General features: G+C 56.5%; 1 protein-coding gene across 3 annotated transcripts in view; it reads left to right on the plus strand.

Moving 5' to 3' along the window:
- CSTPP1 (centriolar satellite-associated tubulin polyglutamylase complex regulator 1) overlaps positions 1 to 23,827 on the plus strand; it is a 150,595-nt gene that overhangs the window by 126,257 nt on the left and 511 nt on the right. For 2 of the 3 annotated variants that reach the window (XM_074273836.1, XM_074273838.1), the window contains exons 4-9: positions 12,940 to 13,024; positions 18,592 to 18,677; positions 19,569 to 19,764; positions 20,560 to 20,669; positions 22,577 to 22,640; positions 22,923 to 23,634. In XM_074273836.1, coding sequence (XP_074129937.1) covers positions 12,940 to 13,024; positions 18,592 to 18,677; positions 19,569 to 19,764; positions 20,560 to 20,669; positions 22,577 to 22,640; positions 22,923 to 23,091 — 710 coding nt within the window. In that variant the 3' untranslated portion in view covers positions 23,092 to 23,634. Of the gene's footprint in view, positions 1 to 12,939; positions 13,025 to 18,591; positions 18,678 to 19,568; positions 19,765 to 20,559; positions 20,670 to 22,576; positions 22,641 to 22,922; positions 23,635 to 23,827 lie in introns of those variants that run through there. The other variant, XM_074273837.1, reaches the window with a different exon arrangement.

Raw genomic sequence — 23,827 nt, forward strand, 5'->3', positions numbered from 1 at the left:
GAGTCGATAATTCCTGCATGGTGTCTCTTAGCTCCCAACCCAAAGCTCATGATTGACAGACAGAAGGGGAGGCTTGACACGAGGAAGGCTGCCCGTATGTCCAGTCCAGAATGGTGGCCCAGCCATGGCTTTAGCTTGAATATCATTATTAGATTCTCCTTTGCTGCAACATGGGTACCAAGAAGTGAGTTTCCAGACCTCGTTTGGGGGCTACCATCACTTTAATTCAGAATATATACAACAGGTTAAGTGAAAATAAACCCAAATTTACACATTATTGGTCGAGGACTTCTTCACATTAAAATATAAAACCGGAGGAACTGGTCGTCTATTTATAATTGCGGCACACCAGACCCAGTCTTTGGGGTGACAAAACTATGAGAGGCTAAAAAGGGGTCATTTTAGCAAATGTTCCCATGTTTCTTCATAAACGAGTCACTGGAGACCAATCCTTTCAAATCTTCTTGTAAAACCATATATTCATTTTCTAAAAATAATATCCTTTTTCTTACCGCATTCCCAACATAAAGCACTTCTGTTAAATAAAGATCTTGCTAAGAACCTCTTCGATCTTTCTGGGTCTTTGAGGGGTCATCCTCTTCTGTTCCTTAAGCATGGGCGTCCCTTACGGCCTCTAGCCTCTCTGCCTTGGCAATTTCACTTAATCACGAGTGACTTTGAAGTCACTTAAGCACTAATCTCTGAGTCCCTTGCTACTTTTCCCAAATTCAGCATGGGCCATTGGGGGTGATCGGCTCCCCAAATCAAGTCCTAAGCCCCCAGTACTATAACATGCTTTACTCATAGATCAGGTGAGCCACAAATGAAGCATTCATTTAGACTTTAAGAGCAGTGAAACAACCAGGAAAATCAAGGGTGGAGTTGTTTTCTCTCCCCTGTGCCAGTGAGTATTACTTTACTACAGTGTCCAGAGGGATTATAATCTGACACTGCCCCATCTCCATCATGTTACCTATCTTGGTGGAGAATTGCCATCGCTAAGTGACACGCCAGCATAATCACTCGATTGGATCTGAAGTCTGGAAGACTTGAGTTCAAATTCACTCCTAGACATTTAGCTGGGTGGCCCCTAGTAAGAAACTGAAACACTACCTCAGTTTCTTCAACCGAATAATAGAGAGTAAAATAGAGTATTGTGGTGAGGACCAAGTGAGCTAATATTTGTAAAGCCTTTAGTAGGTGGTTAATAAATGCTTGTTTCCTTCCTGAACCCATTAGTAAACAGTTTAGGGTTCAGTGTCATCTGCCTCTTAGAACTCACTGCATATTTCTTAGAGCCAGCTATTGATTGCTCAGATGGATGAAATAGTGATAATAGATAATGTGGAGAAGGTAGAATTCTCCAGCCCTTTAATTTACCCTTTTCTCTACCTAGAAGAATGAATGAATTTTGGACTAAAAGGGACAGGAAAAATCCATGGAGAAGAGAGTTGGAATCCAGGATGACAATAAGGAGCACTTCCCCATCATCCTCTGTGAGCTTAGAAGATCCCAGGATGGTGGATTGGGAGCCATCATCTAGGCCCATCCCTCATTCAACAGAGGCAGGAATTAGGTCACCTGTAGCATGGACGCCTTTTGTGTCTACTCGTCCTAGTCCACAAGCCTGTGTGGGCCAGCATCAAAGTAGGTTTTGTATTCCATGAGCAAAGTAGAAACACAAAGGAAATATGAGCTGTGAAAATCCAGAGCCATTTCCACTCTAAATATTCTACGGGGCTGTTTCATGTCCAATCTATGGTAGTCTTCAAGCTTGTATTGGACTGATCGGCTACAGACAAATACACTGTAACCTGACTCCAACACTGTAATTTCACTGGTTTTCTTCCAAACCAAAGGATACCAACTAGTCTATGTGATCTTTTCATCTTTATTTTTCTCAGTGCCATCTTAAAAAAAAAATTTGTTTTAAAGATAATGATGTTGGAGGGGATGTGGGGAAACTGGGACACTGATGCATTGTTGGTGGAGTTGTGAATGAATCCAGCCATTCTGGAGAGCAAGTTGGAACTAGGCCCAAAAGGCTATCAACTATGTATACCCTTTCATCCAGCAGTGTCTCTACTAGGTCTTGTCCTAAAGAGATCATATAAGAGGGAAAAGGACCCACACTTGCAAAAATGTTTGTGGCAGTTCTTTTTGTAACGGCAAAGGAGTAGATGCCCATCAACTGGGCAATGGCTGAATTAAGTTACGGCATATGGATGTAATGGAATATTCTTATTCTCTAAGAAATGATGAGCAGGCTGATTTCAGAAAAGCCTGGAGAGACTCACATGTACTGATACTGAGTGAAGTGAGCTAAACCAGGAAAGCATTGTACTAGCAACATCAAGAATGTGTGATGATCAACTATGATAGATCTGGCTCTTCTCAATAATTCATTAATCCAAGGCAATTCCAATAAACTTGGCATGGAAAATGTCATCTGCATCCAGAGAGAGAACTCTTGATACTGAATGTGGATCGAAGCATAGTATTTTTCATCTTTTTTTCTTTTGTTCTTTTCCCTTTCTCATGATTTTCCCCTTTTGTCTTGATTTTTTTCCCAACATGATTCATATGGAAATAAATAAATAAATAAATAAAATGAAAGGTATACAAACAAAAAACATTTATTTTAATTAGCCAGTATCTGCTTTCTTACACTCCTATCCCGTGTGTCCGATTATGTGAGATAATTTTCCTTCATCTTCCTTTTCCTTCTCCTCCCCTTACTTTCCCTCCACATTTATTCATTTTCTCTTTCTTTTCTTAAGATCATCCAGATATGAGACCTTGACTAATTTCTATGAACCCCAATAAATTCAGGTTCAGAGAGAACACATGTATCATCCTTCCAAATTTGAATATAAGCAATCCTTATTTAATCCTTATCGCTGTTCATTCATGTCTACCTTTTAAAGTTTTTTCCTCATTCCTGTGTTTGAACTTCAAAGTTTCTTTTCATCAGTATTGCTTGGAAGGCCTCAATTTCATTAAAGGTTCATTTTTTTTCCTCTGCAGCATTATATATACATGGTTTTTCTAGGTAAGTTCTTCTTAGCCATAAGTCCATTCTTTGCCTTCCAAAATACTGCATTTCCAAGTTTTCTGACTTTATAGTGATGACTACCAAATCATGTGTGATCACATGGTTCCTTCGTACTTGAATTCTTTCTTTAGGACTGCTATTCTATGTTTTATTTGGCCTGAAAATTCTATATTTTGACTATAATGTTCCTGGGAATTTTTATTTTAAGGCTTCTTTGATAAAGTGACTGGTAGATTCTATTTCCACTTTGCCCTTTGCTTCGAAATGATGTAGGCAGTTCTCTTTTTATGATTTCTTGAAATGTCTTTTTTAGTCCATTCTTCTTTGATTTTTTTCTTCATCTCTTTTTCAAGTCATTATTTTGTTGTTGCTGTTGTTTTGCTTTATTTTAAGATACTTTACATTTTCTTCTATATTCTCAGCCTTTTGATTTCGTTTAATATTAATTGTTTCCAATGGAGTCATTGGCTTCTATTCGCCCCATTTTAATGTTCAGGGAGTTTGTTGGTTGGTCTAGGTATTGTATCTCTTGTGCCAAGCTGTTAATTCCTTTTCCAATTCCTTCTTCCAAAGCTCTCATTTCTTTTCCAATTTTTTTCTCAAGCACTTGAATTCATTTATAAAAAGTATCAAATGAGGCAATATTTATTTAAAAAAACAAACAAATCTTAGCACAATGCCTTGCATATAATAGATGCTAAATAAATACTTATTCCATTACTCTTCCTTTTTCCAGTTTTATTCCTCTAGTTCTCTTATTCCCTTTATAAAAAAGTTTTTAAACTTTTTTCAAACTCTTGCTTCAGGTCTTCCAGGAATGCAATTGAGTTTATATTTTTTTCTCTCAAGTTTGAAACCATGTCTTCTGCTGATTTTATGTCTAGAACATCCCTGCCACCATAACCCTTTATTTTGGTGAGGTTCTTTTTTTTGTTTGCCCAATCCACATTTTGACTTCAGACTTGATGTTAGAACTGGGCTAAAGTTTCGGGCTGGTTCTGTTGCTGCTTTCCTAGCGTATATTTAGTATGGAGTTCCCTAGGATAGACTAGGGACCTGCAAACTTTCAGGGAAGGCTCTTCATCGTGGAGCCCCTGGTCTAAGATCTGCAAGGCTGGCTCCCAGCCTGGGTTTGGGTGTGTGCAGGAGCACATGCTCAGCTCCACCCCAGGAGCCATCTGGAAAGCTCAGAAAGGGGGGGTGGGGTGGGGGGTGGGGGTGTTTAAAGCGGCTGCAGCCTTTTCCTTGGTTCTGGGATCCGGCCCAGGTAATTCCTCTGCAGGTTGAGCTAGATGCTAAAAACAAGGCTCTGTGCCCGAGGCCCGAGGTGCCCTGCCGCCGCCCGCTGACCTTGTCCCTCTCCATGCACAGCCCAGAATGCGCCGCGTGTGCAGCCCCCTTCTCAATCTGCCCTGGGTCCCTGATATGGACCAGGAAGATGGGTGCAGAGTGTCCAGGTGGCCTTCATCCTGTCACAGTACTCCCAGCCATCCGAGAACTCCTCCTCGCCCAGTGCACAGCAGCCTCCAGGGGAATGCCAGAATCCTCCCTTGCAGAGTGCTCCTCTTCCAGCTGCCCAAATCCCTTCATTCTCCCTTCACCAAGCTGAGCTGGACAAATGATTCACTGTGACTCGTTCTGGACTTCCCCATCAGAGCTCAGTCTGGCGTCCTGTCTAGATTTGTGTGGATGGGAGCCACAGCAACCCTTCCTACAATTTGGCCATCTTGATTCCAGCTCCCCCTCAGGGCGATGCTGCCCCCTTCCCTTGGGAGCCTCAACGCTAGGATCCAGAAAGGCTCCTCCACAGTCCTTTGTGCTGAAAGGATTGTAAACAGCTTTACAGATCATCTCCAGCCTCCCTTATTTGTCTTCTTTCCAGCTTCATCCTTCCAGGCCCTCATGAGGACTTGACTCATTTTGTTTTTGCAAACTTGTTTTTCCCCTCACTGCTCTATGATGCCCTCTACTTTCCACCATGAGTTTTATAGATAATTATGTGTGCCGAAGCAATGCTGCTCTTGGCGTCCACATCTCTTTGCTCTTCAAGGAGATCAGGGTTGGCTAACTGAAGCAACTTATAAGTTCTTTTGTTCCCATTATGGCAGTTATTTAAATTATCTAACCTTCTTTAGGAAATTATTATGAGAGAGACAGAGACAGAGACAGAAAGACAGAGAAAGAGACAGAGAGAGAAAGAGAGAGAGACAGAGAGAAAGAGAGAGAGACAGAAAGAGAGAGACAGAGAGAGAGGGGAGAGAGAGACAGAGAAGGAGAGAGAGACAGAGAGAGAGAGAGAGACACAGAGAGACACAGAGAGACACAGAGACACAGAGAGAGACAGACAGAGAGAGAGAGACAGAGAGACAGAGACAGACAGAGACAGGGACAGAGACAGAGAGAGAGGAGAGAGGAGGGAAAGAATGAGTAGAAGTGATAGATAAATAGAGGGATAGTTTTATTAAGCACATCATATTCCAGGCATTGAGCTAAATTGAGGATACAAATACAGTATAATAAGTAAGCAAGTACAAGGATGCAAATATAAGTCACAAGCAAAATAGTGACTGCCTTTAATGAGCTTACATTATAATAAGGAGTGACTGACGCTAGGTAAAGGCGATCCAGAATATAGGCTTGCACACGCAGCAGGAAAGTGGTCTGAGGAAGACCTCCCCTGGTGCAGCCCAGAGTCGTTCCTTGTTCAGAGGCAGAATCCAGGGTTCTAATCGTGGGGAAGAGTGAGTGTGATGGGGTGCAAATAACGTAGTTTAAAAATAGCTAGGATTGTTTTCAATGATTTCCATAACCTTTATTAGGAAATGGTTATAATCACTGTCCATTTCTGTTCCTCTATTTATTTCCCAATTGTATCACTACTTTTTGTTAAGTCAGAGTTTTAATTGCGTACAATGTTTCTCAGTTTTCGTCCAGTTTTGTATGTTTCTATCTTTTCTTCTTTCTAACTATACACAGTTGATTCAGAAGTGACTTACTGATGTCAGTGATAACATTTTTTAATCTTTTAAAAAATGTTTTATTTTCTGTGATTTTATTTGATAAATATGTGCAATATATCCCAGCTCCTTAAAGAAAGTATTCTGTAGCCCCACTGATAACCTTCTGAAAAATGTAGTCCAAAGAGTTTCTCCCGAGGAGCTATGCTCTCTGGGTCCAAAGCATGATGGGAAACAAAGCCCTTAGGATTTTTTCCTTTATTCCTAGATGACTTTGGGACCTCTGAATCTAATGTCCTGCTGGCCCTATGTTCCAAACTGGATTCCTACCCAGCACCTCTCTCCTGATTTCCCAGTCACTCTGGCTCTGTCCCCCACTGTCCCTTTCCTCTATGTCCATTCAGCCTGTCGATTCTACCTGTCTCACACATCCCCAGCCTCATCGTCTCCCACCAGGGCCGTGGTGATCCTCCCGGAAGTCCTCCTCTTCTGCCTTAACCGTGTCTGGTCCATCCTCCCTCCCTGGAGGCACAGGTCCGTTTCTTGGCCCACTTACGGCCTTCTCCCAAATGATACCAGCCACATTGCATTCTGTTTCCTTAGGTTTCAGTTCAGTCTCCTGCCCTATCCCTTTACTCCCCAAGTCTCTGTTGGGATCTTTTCCCTCAAGACTCAGCTTGGAGCCCAGCTGCTCTAAGAAATCTCCTTTGTTCTCCTACCTACAAAGGGCCTCCTTGGCCTCCAAGTCCCGGGGCCCATCACTGGGCACGTGGTCCCTGCATTTTCCTCTGTACAGGCCCTCTCTGAGACCGGCTGCGTGGAGGCAGGACCGCGGCCACTCCTACCACGGGGCCTCGGGCACTGGAGGCGCTGGAGTGGAATCACGTGGGTCCTGGTCATGGAACTTGGCTCAAAGAGGTCTCCAGCCCCCCGAGGCTTGTGGTGGTACCAAAGACAGAAAGCTGAGTGCAGTTGTCAGAAACTGTCCTCCTCCCACTTGCCCCGAGAAGTATTTACTTAGCTGCGCCTCAGCACCCCGGAGAGCGAGACTGCCCATGCCCTTCCCAGCAGCCCCTGGCAGACCATCCCGGGGAAGGGCCTCCACCATGATTACAGGCGAGCTCCTGCAAACCCTCACAGAAGGAACCGAGAAACCGTCCCCTCCGACAACAGGAGCCTCCGTTGTGAACTGTTTCTGACGCAGTTGGCGCTCCTTGAAATTGGGTGGCCCCTCCAACTGGGGCTCATTGTACTGTATTGCCTTATTTTCCCCCCAAACCCCCCAAATAGAGAAAGCTGGACACTGATCCAGGGGCCTTCCAGGAAGACTCCCGAGAAGGCCAGAAGAAGAAGTCCCGGCCCAGGAGCCACCCCACGTCCCCCCACGCCCCCCCACGTCCCAGGTGGAGAAGGGCAGCGAGGATGGAGAGCCGGCCCGGCTGCCGCCCTTCTGGAGCTGGCGGCCGTGGGGAGGAGACAGTGACTAAGCCGCCCCCCGCAGCTTCAGAGGCAAGAGCTGGCCCCAGGGAGAAGCCCAGATGGAGCACCAGGCCCAGATCATTATCCCTCATCCCCTTGTCCCCTCGTCCTGCAGGCCAGTGCTCAGAGGCTCCCTCCTCACTGACGGCTTACAGGCCCTGGGGTGCAGAGAGCAGGAGGAAGTCTCTGGGGCTGGCTATGGGCACCCAGCAGCTAGAAGCCGAGTTTCTGCAAAGCAAACCCTATTTCCCCACTAATATCTTAGGAAATGGGAGCTGCCTCCAAGGCTGGGAAACCCAATGACCGGAGGGAATGAAGGAGTAAGGCCGGCACACAGTGACCAACAGCAGTGGCGGAGGCCTCTGGGGGGCCCGAGGCTTGAAACCAAGGCGTCCCTATTACCGGGGCGGGGGCTGGAGTGCTGGGAAAGGGCAGGGGGGTGGGAGAAAGGGGCGAGCAAAGCAGAGCGGAGGCCTTCCCTGAGCGGCCTGCACACTGTGCGCTTGTGCTGTGCATGTGCAGAACACATGTCTTCCCATCAGTGGGTGAGTGCCCGTGAGAGCTGGGACGGCTGTTCTCCCGGGGCAAAAGCATGTCTTAATAAGGAGACGGGGCAGCCCGCACTTCGCTGTCAGAGACAGACAGACAGGAGCTGCAGGCCAGCTGGCCACTAGTCCCCGGCCCCACGCAAAACCAGTCTTGGAATCACTCGGAGCCGACTCGGATTGGGGATTTGTCTCCTTCCTACTTCGGAGGAGACTTTGCCTTTCCACAAACAGAGCCCAGGTCCTGAGTCTGTGGTGCCGCCGGACTAATTAATGGGTGTCACGAGAGGCAGGCGGGAGAGGGGGCAGCCCCCTGGAGCCAAGTGACCTCACTTGGCCTTAGGAGCCGTGACCCGGCCCGGGAGCTGTGACTCTGGATGGATGGGAGCCGTGACCCGGGACAAGAGCCGTGCCCCGGGCTGGCTGCTTAAGTGAAGGTTCGGTTTGCTCCTGTCACAGTCCCCGCACTGGCAGTTATCCCCACTTATGAAACCACAGGGCCAGGGCTTGGGGGTCTGGGAGGAGGTGGAGGAGACGCGACATGTGGTAGTGAAAAGGCTTGGAGTCAGGGGGACCTGATCTCTGACCTCATGAGGAGGTCACGCTAGTCGAGTCACTCCTCTCCCTGTGCCGCGTTTCTTCGTCTGGGAGCTGGTGGGAGCGTATTTGCCGAATTCTCTCCTGCGTCATCTGCCTCACAGGATGATTGTGAGGAAAGACACAACAGGAGGTACTTGGGTTTTCACGGACTTCCCTCCCCAAGGACCCGTGTCCAGAGCGGTCACTCTGCTCCTCTCTCAGGCCAGACTGGAGCCCTCGAGAGCCGTGGTCCGCCTCTGGCCTCCAACAGGACCTGGAGTCCACTACGGCCGGGCCCTCCTCATAAGACTCGGGGTCCGCGACGAAGGCCCTGCCAGGAGCGGGAGAGCAGGATTCTTGTTTGTATCCTTCCCGGCACACGTGAGATGATGAAAGGAAGGCGCCCCATCCAGCCGTGGGCACGGGCAGGAGAGAGCCCGGGAGAGCAGGCAGCGGGCCCGGCCACCCACAGCACCGGCGCAGAGGTTCGCGCAGGCAGGGAATGTTCTGACCTTGATCTTGTCCCAAACTCCACTTTGGTTTGCCTTTGAACCCGCAGGACCCGCTGGGTGGATCTTTCCTAATTGCGGGGGATTCCTTGGGAGAGAACAGGGCTCGCCTCCGCTGCACCTGCCAAAACCTCCGCTCCCTCCAGACTCCGAGGAGCGCTGTTGGTGGGTCCCTCGGGCGCAGGGGTGCTCTTCCTCCCCCCAGCTCCTGGGGGCCCACGCAGGCTGGGCTGCATCTGTTTGCCGGGCTTTCCTGTTGACTGTAATTAGAACCTTTCAGACTAAACTTCCATAAAAAGGTCCAATTCACATGAATTGTCTCCTTGATCCAGTTCACCTGGAGCTATTTACCTCCTGCCAGTTTGCGGTAGGGGTTGGACAAGCCTTTGTGCCCCCCACACAGCGCACGATTAGATCCGGGAACGTTAAGGCTTCTACAATTAAAGCCTTGCTCGTGCTCAGCCCTCAGGAGGTAACTTGGGGCCTTGAAGGCTGTGGAAGGGGATCCGCGCCCTGCCAGAATGCCATCCCGAGAAATCAGAGCGGCGCGGAGGGGCCGTGGCTCTGGGGTCCCTGGGTGAGCCTCCGGAGCCCCGGGGCCAGCAGGGCCGTGGACTCCCAAGTCTGTGTTAGAGAGCTGGGGATCAGCACTGGGGGAGAAGGGGCCCCCACCTGGAAATGTCCCTGGAGTATGGCCTGAAACATCAACTGGGAGAGACAGAGACACAGAGACAGAGACAGACCAAGAGACGCAGAGAGACAGAAACAGAGACAGAGACAGAAAGGCGAGCAGGACACGGAAACAGAGACAGAGAGATGCCTTTGTTTGGGACTTTGACCGCACCCCAGCTTTGAATGGCTCCCCAGCTGCCAGAAGATCCTTTTCCATCCCGCTGTGCCCCCTGAAACCCCCTTTTTGCTCACCCACTCCACTGTCTTTCATCTCAGACATGTATCTTCTGCTGAACACTTCCTTGGCCATATTTTGTGTGTGGTTGCCTATGGGTATGTGCCAGGAGGTGGTTGGTCCCCCTTGCTGTGGCTCTATGGGCCCTTAGTGGGGAGCACTCGCGGGGGCCTGCCTTCAGGGAGAGTCTACGAGCCGAGTGTTGAGACCTGGAAGAAATGCTGGGGCCCGTGGCCGGGAGGGCCTGGATCCTGACTGGGGACCCCACGAGTCAGTCTCTGTGGCTTTCCATACTCTCAGGGTCGGCGCTCCTGCACACAGTGCGTGTTCTTAGCTGAAACGCTCCCACAAGAATTAGGGGCTCTTTTTACCTTCATCTCTGGATACCAAGAGATGACACCCCGGGGAAGCCCTGGGTGGGGGCAAAATCAGCCAAATCCTGGGGTTCCCAGTTAAAGTCTGGGTGGGCACGTGCGCCAAAGAATAATTAATTTGTGGAAGAGGCCCCCAGATTGAATGTGGTAGATGCCATGGGTGATAATGACCAAGTGAGGATCCAAAGAGCTTTCTGGGCTTACTCCTTTGGAGAGCAACAAAGTGGTACCTGGAGTTCCTGTCAGAGAGGAGTCAAGAAAGGGAATACGTGCCGCCCGTGTGCTTGTCTTTTCGTGCCCCCTGCCCCGTCTGCCACTCTCTGTCTCTGTCTTTCCGTATGTCTCTGTTTAGCTTTCTGTCTCTGTCTCTGTGTGTATCTCTGTCTTTTTTTCTGTCTCTGTCTCTCTGTTTCTGTGTGTCTCTGTTTCTTTTTCTGTCTCTTTATCTCTCTTTTTCTCTGTCTCTATTTCTGTCTTTCTCTTTCTGCCTCTCTGTCTGTGTGTCTCCCTATCTTTCTGTTTCTGTTTCCGTGTGTCTCTGTCTCTTTTTCTCTCCGTTTCCCTCTCCCTCCCCCCCCATTTAAGCCGAGGGGGGTTAGGTCTCAGTTTCTCCATCAGTGAGAGATGTCTGACATCTTCCCTAGCCTTACAGCGACATTATAAAGATCTGAGAAGATCTCTGGTGTTGGGGAAATGTCAGGCTCAAGGCCCACAGGGATTGTGTTTCCCAGGGCTTGGACCCAGATCCGCCGCCTGTAAGTCCAAGTCTCTCGCTGTCCCTGCCACAGCAGGAACTAATCCTCCGCGGGCCTTCATACCAGGAAGAGTTCTTCTCCATGTAAAGCCCAAGGAGAATCATGAAATGGGGTGCTTTCAGCTTCTCCCCCTTGGACTGGGTCATGGAGGGGACGCTGGTCTGGTGTGGAGACCCCTGGGAGTGCAGGTTTGGGCCGGTCGTGCTAGGCCTGACCACAGATGGAGGGCCTCTGTCTGAACACTCAGCCCAGTTCAGCCCAAGCCGCCCACAGGGATGTGAACTCTTCCTCCTCTAAGGGCTGGGGCTGAGAAGTCCCAGAGCGGGAAGCACTTCCCTCCGGGGCACGTGTAGCCCCATTCGCTGCTCAGATCCCCAAAGCATGTGGGGCTTTTTTAGGGTTCCCACCCTGCCGAGCTCCCCATGGGTGCTCAGTAGCCAAGTCCTGGAGCATGGAGCCTGACCCAGCTGGGGAACGTCAGGCCGGCTTTGAGCCCTGACCGGGCCGCCTCGGCACCTGCCCTGTTACCGGATCTAAATGGTGTATTCCCAGTGTTCTGCCTCTTGTGGGGGGGTGTCCTGACAGTGTGAAGTCACCTTTCCTCGGTGTCTCGGAGAGAGAGGGAAGGGCCGCGGACCGGGCCGCGCTTCCCCTCTGGGAGGCAGAGAAGGGCCTCCTGGGCTCTGCCCGAGGTCAGGCTGGCCGAGGCCGGGACCACAGACCCGCCATGGCCCTCGGACCCACATTGACGCCGATTCTGTTCCTTTGGCACTGCCGGCCTCCTTGATGTGGCTAGCCTCCTCCTCTGCCCCCACCTTGGGCTGGGGTTGGATGAAACAGTGGTCGGAGCCTGGAGCTCTCCCCAGAGACCAGCGGGTTTTTTCTTGGAAAAGCATCAGTGCGAGCGGCCAGGGAAGGGAATCTGGATTTTTGTGGCCTGGGCTAGCTGGGCCGGAGCAGCCAGCCTGTGATCGCGGTCTCTCGCGGCCGTGCCCTCTGGATCCCCTCTGCTCCCCCGCTTCCTGCTGCCTCTCGCTTTACCACCCGCCCTCCCTCCCACGGTTGACTTGTTTTTGCGTGGAGAAGCCCGGCGAGGGGCCGCTGTCGGGCCGAGGACGTGCAGTCGCGACCAGCTCTGGAGCGGGTCTCCTTCCTTCCCCTTGGGAGCCTCGAGCCCCCGGCCCCGGCCCCATGGTCTCCCTGCTGAGCCGCAGAGCCCCACTCGGGCCGTGTCCCTCTTCCATCGTGAATCGCCTCTTGTGAACTTTGGATCTCTGCTCTGTTCTTCCCAGAACAGGACGACCCCAGGTCTCTGCAGACTTGCCCGAGGGGCCGGCCGCGGCCATGCTGGATGACAGAGGAATGAGCGTTGCGGGCTCTGCCCTGTCCCCGGCCCCGGGACCGCTCCAGAGGGAGCGCAGGCGGTGTCAGGCACGCTGTGGCGGCTGCTGCCGTGCCAGGGGGTTTCAGCACATTTCTTCAGCTTGGAAACGTTCCTCCTTCCAGATATTTGTAAAGTAAAGCCAGGCCGACACTCAGGGCACCCCCCGGTCACCTCTGCTCACTAAGGAGGCCCGGCCTCCCTTCTGGCCGAGGCCTCATGGCCGGGTCCCCCCGCCGGAGCCTCTAGTAGCTTCAGTCCTGGCCCAGACCCTACTCACGAGGGGCCTCCGCTCCTGATCGGGGAAATTCTGCCGAAAGTCCTCCCGGGGCCCACGGGATGGGAAGGGGACAGCGGGCAGGGCGGATCTCATGCCTTCTCTTCTGCTTCCCTCCTAGATCTGCTGACAATGAAGGAATACCACTGCCTGCTGCAGTTACTCTGCCCCGACTTCCCGCTGGAACTCACTCAGAAGGCAGCCAGGTAGACCAACCTCCTTGGGCCCGACTGTGCGGTAGGGCTCGGGAAAATTGGACGGAGACTAGGTGTGGAGCCGGGCCACGCTAGCTAACAGGCACGGAGCCGGGCCACGCTAGGGCCCAAGGCTCCCCAACCTATGTGGGAGCTCAGGGTCTGGCTGAGCCTAGAAGGAAAAGGAGAGGAGTAGGAGCAGCCCACAGGAAGGAAGGAGGGCCAGGAGCTGTGGGGACCGTGAGAGGAGGCCTCAGGGTGGGCCCGGGGGTGGCAGCCTCCGGGGCAGGTGTGAGGGGAGGGAAGCGCTGACCAGCTTCCCCCAGGCCTTGGCCCAGAGCTGGCCGCTCAGCTCTCTCCTACAGGCTCTGCCGTCCCCCCTGGGACAGGAGCAGGGGTTGTGGTCGGCCCCCGGGAACCTTGTTTTCCTCAGCGTGGGGCTTGATTTCCATTTCAGACAGCACCCCCCCCTCCCTTTCTTGCTCTTGGGCCTGGGCTTCTCAGAAGTTCAGTCACTGGCCGAGCTCCCGCCTCTGAGGGCGGCCTGGGGGTGCCCGGGGCGTCTGAAAGCTTTCCTTGGTGGGCCCTCGGGGCTCCCACAGCAGTTCCGTGGGACCAGGGTGAGGCTGTGCCGCCCACCTCGACCCACTGCCCTTCTCCTGCTGAGGGGGCGTCCCCGTTCTGCCCCTCCTCCAGAAACCGGGAGTCCCGCTGCCCGAGCCAGAGACCCCATCCCTCCGCCGGCCATGTGGCAGCTCCCGCCCCCACCAATTTTGCCAGAACCTTTCCGGACCCCTCGGTTTGCATCTCCCCGCTCACGCTTCTAAGGAATGGCTCCTCAGGGCCCCATGGGGCAGAGCCAGCGCACTGGCAGCCACGGGTCAGAGGAGTGGGTTCTGATCTGGAAAAAGGTGTCCCGCCGCACCCAAGAGTGGAGGGGCCAGGTCAGCACTAGGATTCTCCCTCCGGAAGCCGGGCAGAAGAGCCAGCCCCGGAAGAATTCTCTGGAAAGGTTCGGGCCGATGGGAGTAGGAGCTGGCCAGTGCACAGAAATGGGCGCAGACCCACACCTGCCCTTTGACATGGACCAGGTTCCACAACCTCCAGTCCAAGGCTCCCCTTCCTCCAGGAGTGGCGGGGCCTGTGCGCTTCCCAGGGACCTGCCCGGTGCCAGCTCGCACTCTTCCCCTCTGCCCGTGTCCCAACCCTCGAGCCCAAAGGATCAGGAACGTGGCCGGGCCATTGCAGCCAAGCCCTCGGGAGGACTGAGAGGCCCGTTGGCTGGAGCAGGGGCCGCTCTGCCAAGGAGCTCCTGGTTTCCACACCCAAAAATCTTCCCAGCCTGGATCGGGGGAGCTCCCACGGTCACCCTGTGTCCGGGGCTTCGTGGCCGTGGGGCCGCGGCAGGGGCAGTGACAGACCACGGTCTGTGACAGTCCCACAGGAGCCTCGGGACCCCCGTGTTCTGGTTGGGCGTCTGCCATCCCTGGAACTGAGCGGCAGTGACATCCAAGGCCATGCTTCTCCCCACGGCATTTCCGGGGCAGTTGGAGGGCCAAGGTTGGGCTATCCGAGCTAAGAGCTACCTGGGAGAAGGACAGAGGGCGGACCTCCTGGAAGGAAGTGTCTGCTGCTGGAAGAATGGGAGACTCACCGTCCTGGACCCGGGGGCTGGACCTCTGCCCACCCGCAGGCGGGGGTCCTGGGAGCAGAACCTAGCGGGCTGCCTTCTTCCCTCCTCCCTCCAGTTAACACGTTTGCCACTTCAGACGGCCAGGCTCATTGCACCTCATTTCCCCTGCCCCAGGGCCCCAACACTGTGGGCTTCCACAGCATCCCGAGGCCTAGAGAGCTCCCTGAGCCCCAGAAGGGCCCAGGTTAGAACAGCTGATCCGGGACCACGTATTAGCCGGGGGTAACTGCCCCAGGGGCCTTGGCAAGCAGGGCGCCCACCCAGCCGGCACTGGCCGCGAAGTGCCCTTCCAGCCCCTGCCCCCATCCTCTGCCCGTCTGCCTCTGGCTTCCAGGCTGAGTCTCTGGCCCAGACTCGCCCCGCGGCCTGTCTCCCCTTGCAGGAGCTTCTGCCCCTGGTTCCTTGGACTCTCCTTGAGCCCACCACATCAGCTCTCCTGCGAGTCATAAAGTAGGGAGCTCCCGGTCCGCCCTCTGGGCCTGGGATTTAACAAGCGCCTGAAGCCCAGAGTCGTCCTCTCAGCGGTCCGAGGCTCAGGTTGGCTGCCCTTTGGGGAAGGGGCCTTTCCAGAGCCGGCTCCCTCTCTTTCCAAGCGTCTCCTGCGCCCTCTCCACTGGAGAGGGAGGCCCCAGGCCGGACAGCCCCCACCCAGCTCAGGCCTTGTGGCCTTCCCCAAAGCTCCCTGAAGCCCTGGGCGGCCAGAAGCAGCAGGTCTCCCGCCTAAGCTCCCACAGCCTCGGGGCTGTTGTCACGCAGCAATGACTCCTACTAGGAGGCCAGGGGAGCACAGGAAGTGGCCAAGGGCAGGAAGCCCGGGCGCAGGAGAGTCAGGCTGGAGACCAAGCTCTGGGGGAGCCGGATGGGCCCCTGGCACAATGGACCCAAAGCTTCCGGAGCAGCTGGGTGGTGCAGTGGCTAGAGCTCCAGACCTGAAGTCAGGAGGACCCTTGTTCAAATCTGGTCTCAGACACTTAACAATTCCTGTGGTGCCCCCCTCCCCGGTGCTGAGACCCCGCCTCCCCGCCCCCCACTGCAGTGGGTTCCTCAGGTTCTAGGCTCTAGGGAAGGGACTAGAGAAGCCTTTGGGACAAACCCCCCACTTCTGAGAAGAGGGCGCCCTGCCCCGGTAGAGGAAGGGGCTTCTCCAGGGCAATCCGGACAAGAGGAATGGGGAGAACCGGAGTCCTCTGGACTCGGAACCTAAAGTCAGCTTTTTGTTTGGGAAACATGGGAAATGACGGCAGCGCAGGGGGAGCGTGGGGACACCGAGGGCCACGCGGCAGCACCCACCTCCTGTGAGCTGGCCCCGAGCGGGCAGAGGAAGAGAATAAGAAATAGGGGTGTGGAGCTGGACTGGAGGGGCCCCTTCTAGCCCGGGGCTCAGCCCAAGGCAGCAAGGCAAGTGGGGGCCACACCCCCTTGAGGCCCTACTCAAGGATGGGGGGCCCTGGGGCAGGGCACAAACTCATTTTCTCCCCAAGTCCTGGCTTGAGCCCCTAATCAGGGGGAGCAGCCACGGGGGTGCAGACAGAAATGGCCTGGCTTTGACCGAAGAGGAGCTTCCAGGAAAGCTTGAATCTCCATAGGCCCGGGAGCTGACCTGGAGGATCCTGGGCAGACACCGATTCAGAGCTGGAAGGGGCCCAGTGGTGGTCATCAGGCCTGGGCCACGCCGGGACACAACTAGGAAGGGGCGAACGGCACGTGGTTTCTCAGTGCAGGGAGGATCAGAAATCACCCTGTGGCACAGGCCACGCTGGGACACACAAAGGACGGGGCGACCAGTAAATGGTCTCTGCCCTAAGGAAAGGCTTCCATGGTTGTTAGGATTACTAGGTGAGAACTCGGGTTGTCTGGATAGTGACAAGGTGAGAATTCAGGTTGGACAATTACAAGGTGAGAACTCAGGTTGACTTGATAGAAGGAGCAGGCTCATTGGCTGAGGTGGTTCTTCCCAGAAGCCCTTGCATTATCCCACGCCCATTCTCTGGGAGAATAAAAGAGAGGACACCCAGAGATAGAAGAAGACTCTGCATTGCATCAGTCTTGACGGGGCTCTCTGCAGGAAGGGAAGTCACTTCTCTGGACAAGAGTTAACAGCAACTACCTGGAGACAACGGTTCTCTACAGGAAGAAGAATCTGTCTGAGAGATTTGAGTAGACACAGCAGATCTCTTCCCAGAGAGCGATCCAGCAGCTTCTGGAGACGACAGCTCGCTACAAATTGGCGCCCAACGTGGGGCCATTCATAAATTGAAAATTTATACATGGTGCATTGAACAAATGGCCCCCAGATGGAGCTTGGAGACCCCCAGGAGAAGGAGGCAGCTCTCGGCGTCAGGCAGTCTCCTTCCCTGGAGCCAGGCTCAGGCTCTCTCCGCCACCTCAGGTTCTCTCCATGTGGCTGCTCTTAAAGTGCTTCGAGACACGCCCCACACCCCAAATCGAGCCCGCTCAGACCAAGCCTCCCTTTGGGCCGCCTCCCTGTGACCCGGCCCCTCCTCGGCCACCCTCCGGTTTATCCAACTTCTTAGACTGAGCCTGACCTTGTCCTTAGCCCCACAACCAGGAGTCAGGGAGACCCAAATTCAAATCCGGCCTCAGACATGAACTGGCCGTGGGATCCTGGACAAGCCACGCCACGTCTGTTTGCCTCGGTTTCCTCCTCTGTAGATGGGGATAATAATGACATCCGCCTCCCAGGATTGTTGGGAAGACCGCCGAGTGCCCCATACCCCTGGCCCACAGTGAGTGCTCCGTGGGCATCCTGGTTGGAGGCTGTCGGGATCATCCTGTTAGCCTCCCTCCCCTGCCAGTGGGATGGACAGGCCCTTGTCTGGGTCTGGGGTCTCCACCGGAGAGCTGGCAGGGAGTCTTTTCTGCCCCAGCCTTCCACTTCTTGTGTACGAAGAGAGGGACGTGAGCGGGCGCTTTGTCTAACCAGATCTCAGGGTCTGTCTGCCCCACACCCCAAAACCCACGACTGCAGACTCTGGGCTCCCCCTGCCTGAGCCATTGAGCCGGATGGGACTCGGGTGGCTCCTTCCCCGGCTCTTCTGTCCCCCAGCCTTGCCAGGCCCTTCTGGACATCCCCAAATCCCGGCTGGTCTGCAGCGTTGCCCGGTGGGCCCCTCAGCCCTTGCCTGGAGCCCTGTGCTGGACCTTGGCTCGTCCCGTGGGGCCAGACTGCTCCGAGCCGAACGGGCTCTTCAGAACCAAGGATTAGTGGCCGAGAGTTCTGGAATCGAGGCTGCGCTCAGCCCAACCCCGCCTCAGCTTTCCCCTCCTGCACAGTGAAGGGGCGAGGAGCTTTGGGCCCGTAGCCCAAGAGGGAGGAACTAGCCTGGTTAGCCCGGAGAAGGAGAGGCTCGGGGGACCAGGGGGGCTCTGTCTCCGAGCCTCTGGAAGCCTCAACTGAGGATGCCGTAGACCAGAGGGGGAGCCGAGCGCGAGGGGCTCAAGCTGTAGAGGCAGATGGGGCCCTAATCCCCACAAGGAGGGCCTTCCTAAGGACGGGCCGCCGGGCAGGGAGCCAGCTCCCGCTCCCCAGGGGTCTCGGCTCCCTCCCCGTTTGTAGGGGGCATCACATCGCGGTTCCAGAAGAGGCGCTGAGGGCTCACGTCGCTCGTCCCCTAGAAAATGGGGACAAGCACACAGTCCTGATGGTTCTGAGGGTGAATGGGACGGGACGGACCCAGCACCACATCAAGTTCTCTCACAGTCGTCGCGTCTCGGGAGGGAGTGGGGGGGATGCCGGGCGGCCGGCCACGCCTCCTGGGAGCTGCTCATCTCTGGGTGATTCGGGCGGGCCGCAGGGCTGACAGGGCCGGGGGAAGGGGTGCGGGCGCCTGGCGGCGGCACCTGAACACCTCGCCCCCTCCCCCAGGATCGTGCTCATGGACGACGCCATGGACTGCCTCATGTCTTTTTCGGACTTCCTCTTTGCCTTCCAGATCCAATTCTACTACTCAGGTGAGTCCGGCCATTCTTGCATCTCTTCCTCCCCGCTGCCGCTCTCTGGCCCGGGGCCCCGCCAGGTCTCTGCTGGGATGTCCGGCACCCTCCTGGCCCATTTAGCAGCCCCCGCGCCCGGGGCCTGCGCCTCCTCCCAACCCCATGGTGCCACTTGGGCAGCGGGCGTCTGTGCCCCACAGAGAGCCAGGCTCCGGCCCTGGCTCCGTCCTCTCCGTCCCTCCCACGCTCACACTCGCACCAGGAGCTGCATCATAAGCTGCTCCTCCATTAGTAATCAAGAGACCTTCCGAGTCCAGGCCGTCTTCCCGGCGGATTGTAGCCCCGGCCTGCCCTGCCCGAACGAGCCCCCCGTTCTCGCCTCAGAGCACCCCCCCCCCCCAATCAGGAAGCTGCTTTCTCTGCCCTCTGAGCTGTGGGAAATCATTTTTTTGGCTGCTTTCTACAAAGCTCTCAGGCCTTGGAGTAAAAGCAGTACTCAAGTCAGTAAGCATTTATTAAGCACTTACTGTATGCCAGGCACAGTGCTAAGTGTCTGACACAGAGAAAGGCAAAACCGGGCCTATTGTCCAGGGCTCCCAGGCCCCCAGAGGGACGAGGCACTCCCAGCCACGGGCACCCAGGTGGGATAGAGGGAGACACCGACAGCTGAGGTTTGCCTGGCAGGAGGAGCCGAGGTCCCCTCCCGCTTGGGAGCCCACCCCCCCTCCTCCCTTCCTGAGGGCTCTGGAGTCTCTCTTATAGACAGTAGTACCCTTGGACCTGGGCGAAACATGGGGCAATAGCGGGCACCGAGGCCGGTGTTAGATTGGGCCAGAGAACCCGGGCGGAAGACGATGGTCGGGGGACGGGACGGGACGGCCTGAGCTCCCTTTCCATTCGGCTCCCCAGAGTTCTTGGAGAGCGTGGCTGCCATCTATCAGGACCTGCTGACAGGCAAAAACCCCAACACCGTCATCGTGCCCACCTCCTCCAGCGGGCAGCACCGCCAGCGGCCTGCCTTGACCGAGACTAGTGCCTTGGAGGGAGTGGAAGCTTCCCTTTTCTATCAGTACCTGGAGAACCTTTGCGACCGCCACAAGTACAGGTGAGTGGCAGGAGCCCCGCTGGGCCCTGGAGAGCGGGGGGGGGGGGGGTGTACCCACCCGGAGACACCCCAGCTCTTCCTGGAGGCAGGAATCAAAGGCCAGAAACAGACCCCCATCAGCAGGAGCAGCCAGCCCCTGCCAAGCCCCCCATCCCTGCTCTGGGCTTCAACCCCCGAGCCCTCCAGAGGCTTCTGTGCTCATGGGCTGAGGGGCAATAGTGCCAGGTGCCCCCAAACCAGTGCACTGACTGAAAAGCATCCTGCTTGGGCGACCCTGCCCCTGCCCAATTTAGTGCCCACGGAGAACAGTCCAGCTAGGGCTTCTCCCGTGTGGGAGGCGTGCACATGTGTGAAGGGGTCGTGTATGGACAAGGCGGCCATCTCAGCCAGCTCCAGACCCGGAGAACCTCCCGCAGAACCCCGGCCAGCCCAGAGTACTTCCCGCCCCCCCTCCCGTGGGGATCCCTGATTTAGAGCCAAGGTAAAGGCCTTGGAGCTCATTGTGTCCAACCCCCTCACTTGGCGGATGAGGAAACTGAGGCACCCCGAGGTTCAGGAACTTGCTCAGGGCCAACAGCTGGGAAGGGTTTGAGGAGGGGTAGGACCTTATGTCCACTCAGCCACGGTCAGCCGCGCATAAGCCTTGTCTTTGGGTCCTGGGCCTTGTCTTCTGGGCCCTGCTGGGGTGCCTGGACTGGGCTGTCTGCTCCAGAAGGGGCCTGGGCCCAGGGTGAGGAGAAGGCCGACTGAGCCCGCTCCCAAGCTGAGCTCTGCCTCCCCTGCTTCCCCTTTCAGCTGCCCACCTCCGGCTCTCGTCAAAGAAGTCCTCAGCAACGTTCAGAGACTGACCTTCTACGGCTTCCTTGTGGCGCTCTCCAAGCATCATGGGATCAACCAAGCCCTGGGTAAGGTGGACCAAGAGTGAGCGCCCTGGGCCCGCCCAGCCCTCCTGCTCACCCAGCAGCTCTTGCGATCGTGTATCGGACAAGAATCCCTCTGCAAACGGGGCGAAAACTCTTCTCAGGTTTGGGGGGTGGGCCACGGACCCCGTTCTCCTCCTTGTTCCCTGCCCAGAGGATCAGTTGGCCCCGGCCTTCCTCAGCGCTGGGGGTCTTCGGGAGTGGGAGCCCGAGGCCCGTTAGGGAATTTAAGAGCTCTTCGGCCTTCCTCTTGGAGCCTTCCTTTAATCCCCCCCTTTTTTCTTGCCCGCTGACCCCAAAGTTAGTCTTGCCGTTGAGCTGGATAGGTGAGGGCCGCCGTGTCCTCGGGAGGTCCCTCCGCTAAGGTGTGAGCATGAGTTTAGACTGAGCCCCCAGCCCTGAATACGGCCCACCTCAGGGAGACCGCGGCTCCAGCACCAGAGCGCCAACTAGGCACCTGGTGCAGCAAAGCCAGGCCCAGAAGTTATGCCTGCACTGTACTGGAGTCTATTAAGTCTGCAGTCATAGCACGTCCCCCAAAAACCCAATGTAAAAGGACTTTTTTAAGCATCCGGGCCCCGAGGGAGCCTTGACCTTGCCTCTCCGTGCTGACGGCTGCTGCCTGTTCGGGGTGACTTAGTGACCCCACAATGCGGCCCCACCCGCCGAGCTCCTTCTCTGGGGCTCCCTCCAGCACGCGGTGCCGTGTGATGGCATTTTACCGGCAGCAGAACCTCCTTCCCATATTGTGGTGTCTTAGATACTGGAGGGGGGCCCAGGGAGAGGAATGGCCAGAGGCTGGACCTTCTCGTGGGGCCCAGTCGGCGGCTTCCCCAATGACAATAGCACCGTCGAAGACCCCCGTCACAGACCACTCTCAGATAAAACTGAGGAAAAAGTGTGGGAGACACTTATGGGGAGAATGACCAGTGTCACACGCAGACTTGCCTGATGCAGGTCACCCCCCACGTGGGGCAGAACGGGGCTGCCCGTGGGGCCCCGGAGCCAGGCCCGGCTGCTTCCGAGGACAGGCCAAGCAGGTTGGGAAGCCCGGCCAGCGGCCTCGAGGGAGGCGGCCCAGGCCTGGTCCCGCTCTGCTGACCCCCGTGGAGGCAGATCCGGGTCAGGCCTGCCTGGAGCGCTTCCTCGGCCTTTGGAGCAGGAAAGCCCTTCCTGAGGGTCGCCCTCTTGGTCCCTCTTGCGTCGGGGTCACCCAGAATTCCTCCAGTGCCTAGCAGCCGCACCACACCCTCCCCTCTGCTGGAGCCCCCCCACCCTCATGCACCCTCAGGTCCGGGTGCAGGAGCGCTCGCTCCGTCTGGCCCCGCCTGCCCTCCCAGCCTAGGCCCCTCTGACCACTCCTGCTAAGCGAGGTTTGGCCCCCCTGGCTTCCTGGAACAGAGCTGGCTAATTACTGACCTCTGGTGCAGACGGGACCACATCCTGTGGCTCCCTCCCTCTCCGGCTCAGCCCTTCTCCTGATGGGGCCCGGGAGGAACCGGGGCCCGGGGATAAATGTGTCCGAGCTAGGCCAGCCCTGGGCCTTCTCCTCCCCACGGGATTCCTCAGAGGCTCCCAGGCCAGGCGCCATTCCCACAGCATGTCCGGGCTAGGCCCAGGCCAAAGCCCTTTCCTTGGCCTTCCCCCCAGGGGGCCGTGCAGTTTGGAGATGGGAAGGGGAAGCCCCCACCGTGGCTCCTGAAGTCCCCCGTTCTTGCAGAGGCCATGACCCAGGACCACCCATTATAACGGGGGTCCCTTCCTCCCAGGTCTGGGAGACGGCCGTTGCCCCTGAGCCGGGATCAGAGTCGGATCTCTGGCGCGGTCGGGGCCCTCCTTGCGGCTCCCCGAGCCTCCCGGTCTTAGCTCCCCTCCTCACTGCTGTCTTTTAGGGGCTCTGCCCGACAAAGGGGACCTGATGCACGACCCGGCCATGGACGAGGAGCTAGAGAGATTGTAAGTGTCAGTGCCTGGGGGGGAGGGGGTTTCTCAAGGGAGGGGCTCGGTCACTCTCCTTCCGGTAGCATCCTATCCACCCCACCCCCCCACTCGCAGCGGGCAGCCATCGAGGCTTTGGGCCGTCCGAGGCCTACTGGACACATGGGGCCCAGGGCCCCTCCCTTTGGGTCTTCCTGGGGAGATGGGGCCCAGGCCCCCCTTTCGGGGGCTCCCTCGGTGCAGGCCCTTTCCCTGGGCCAGAAGGCGCCCTGCTGCCCTCAGGCCTTCTTCCCTCCTCAGGATGGCCCAGCTACCAGGGCTCCTCACCACTCCCACCTCTGGCACAGAGGGTGGCTGCCCACGGACCTCCCCCCGTATGGGGTCCCCCTGGAAGCCCCTCCACCATCCCCGAAAAGTGGATGCAGAGAGTGACGGCTCCACTGAAGAGACGGAGGAGTCCGAGACCTGAGAGGCCCCGGAGGGCCCGGCACCCCCCGCACAAACGCTCCCCGGTCTTCGCACTGCTAGAGCCCCAGCTCCCGCCCCTCCCTGCCCCTCCCCCTCCGGCTTCAGCAGCTGGGCACTTAGGGCAAGCCCTCCCCGCCCCCTCCTCTCCACCCAGGTCACATGCCGCCCTCTGCCGGCGCACACAGGGAATGACAGCAGCCCGCAAGCCGGCCCCCCTCAGCCTGGCGCTGCCAACCGTGGGGGCCTGGGCTTGGCGCCATCTGCCGGCGGGCCCCCCACGCCCACCGAGCTCCCGTCCGACCTCTGGGGAGCGTGCTCCTTGCTGCCTCAGCCCCCAGACCACCCGCTAGCGGGCGAGCCCGGGGCCGGCCCGAGAAGCCCGAGGCCTCCTCCCCAGGCGGCACCCTTTAGAGCCAATACCAGGAGTGGTGGGATGACCTGGGGCGGGAAAGATGGCGACTTCGATCTCCCCAAACTTGTCTCGTGTTCTGTCTTAATGTGTAGTGCAATGTGTGAACCCTAATAAAGTCCCTTGTGTCCAGTAGATGCCGAGTCTGGGGCCGTCGGGACGGGCGGGAGGGGGCAGGGCTCCGAGCACCGGCTTCTGGGGGCACGCGACACTGGGGGCGTGGGAGGGCTCGCCCTCCGGCTTCAGGGAGCAGGCCCTAGCAATGGCCCTAGGTTAGCGGCAGGAGCAGGTGGGCACCAAGCAGCCCGCGGGGCCTCCAGGCCCTAGC

The sequence above is a fragment of the Sminthopsis crassicaudata genome, chromosome 6 (assembly GCF_048593235.1).
Source record: "Sminthopsis crassicaudata isolate SCR6 chromosome 6, ASM4859323v1, whole genome shotgun sequence".
In the NCBI taxonomy this organism is placed as follows: domain Eukaryota; kingdom Metazoa; phylum Chordata; class Mammalia; order Dasyuromorphia; family Dasyuridae; genus Sminthopsis; species Sminthopsis crassicaudata.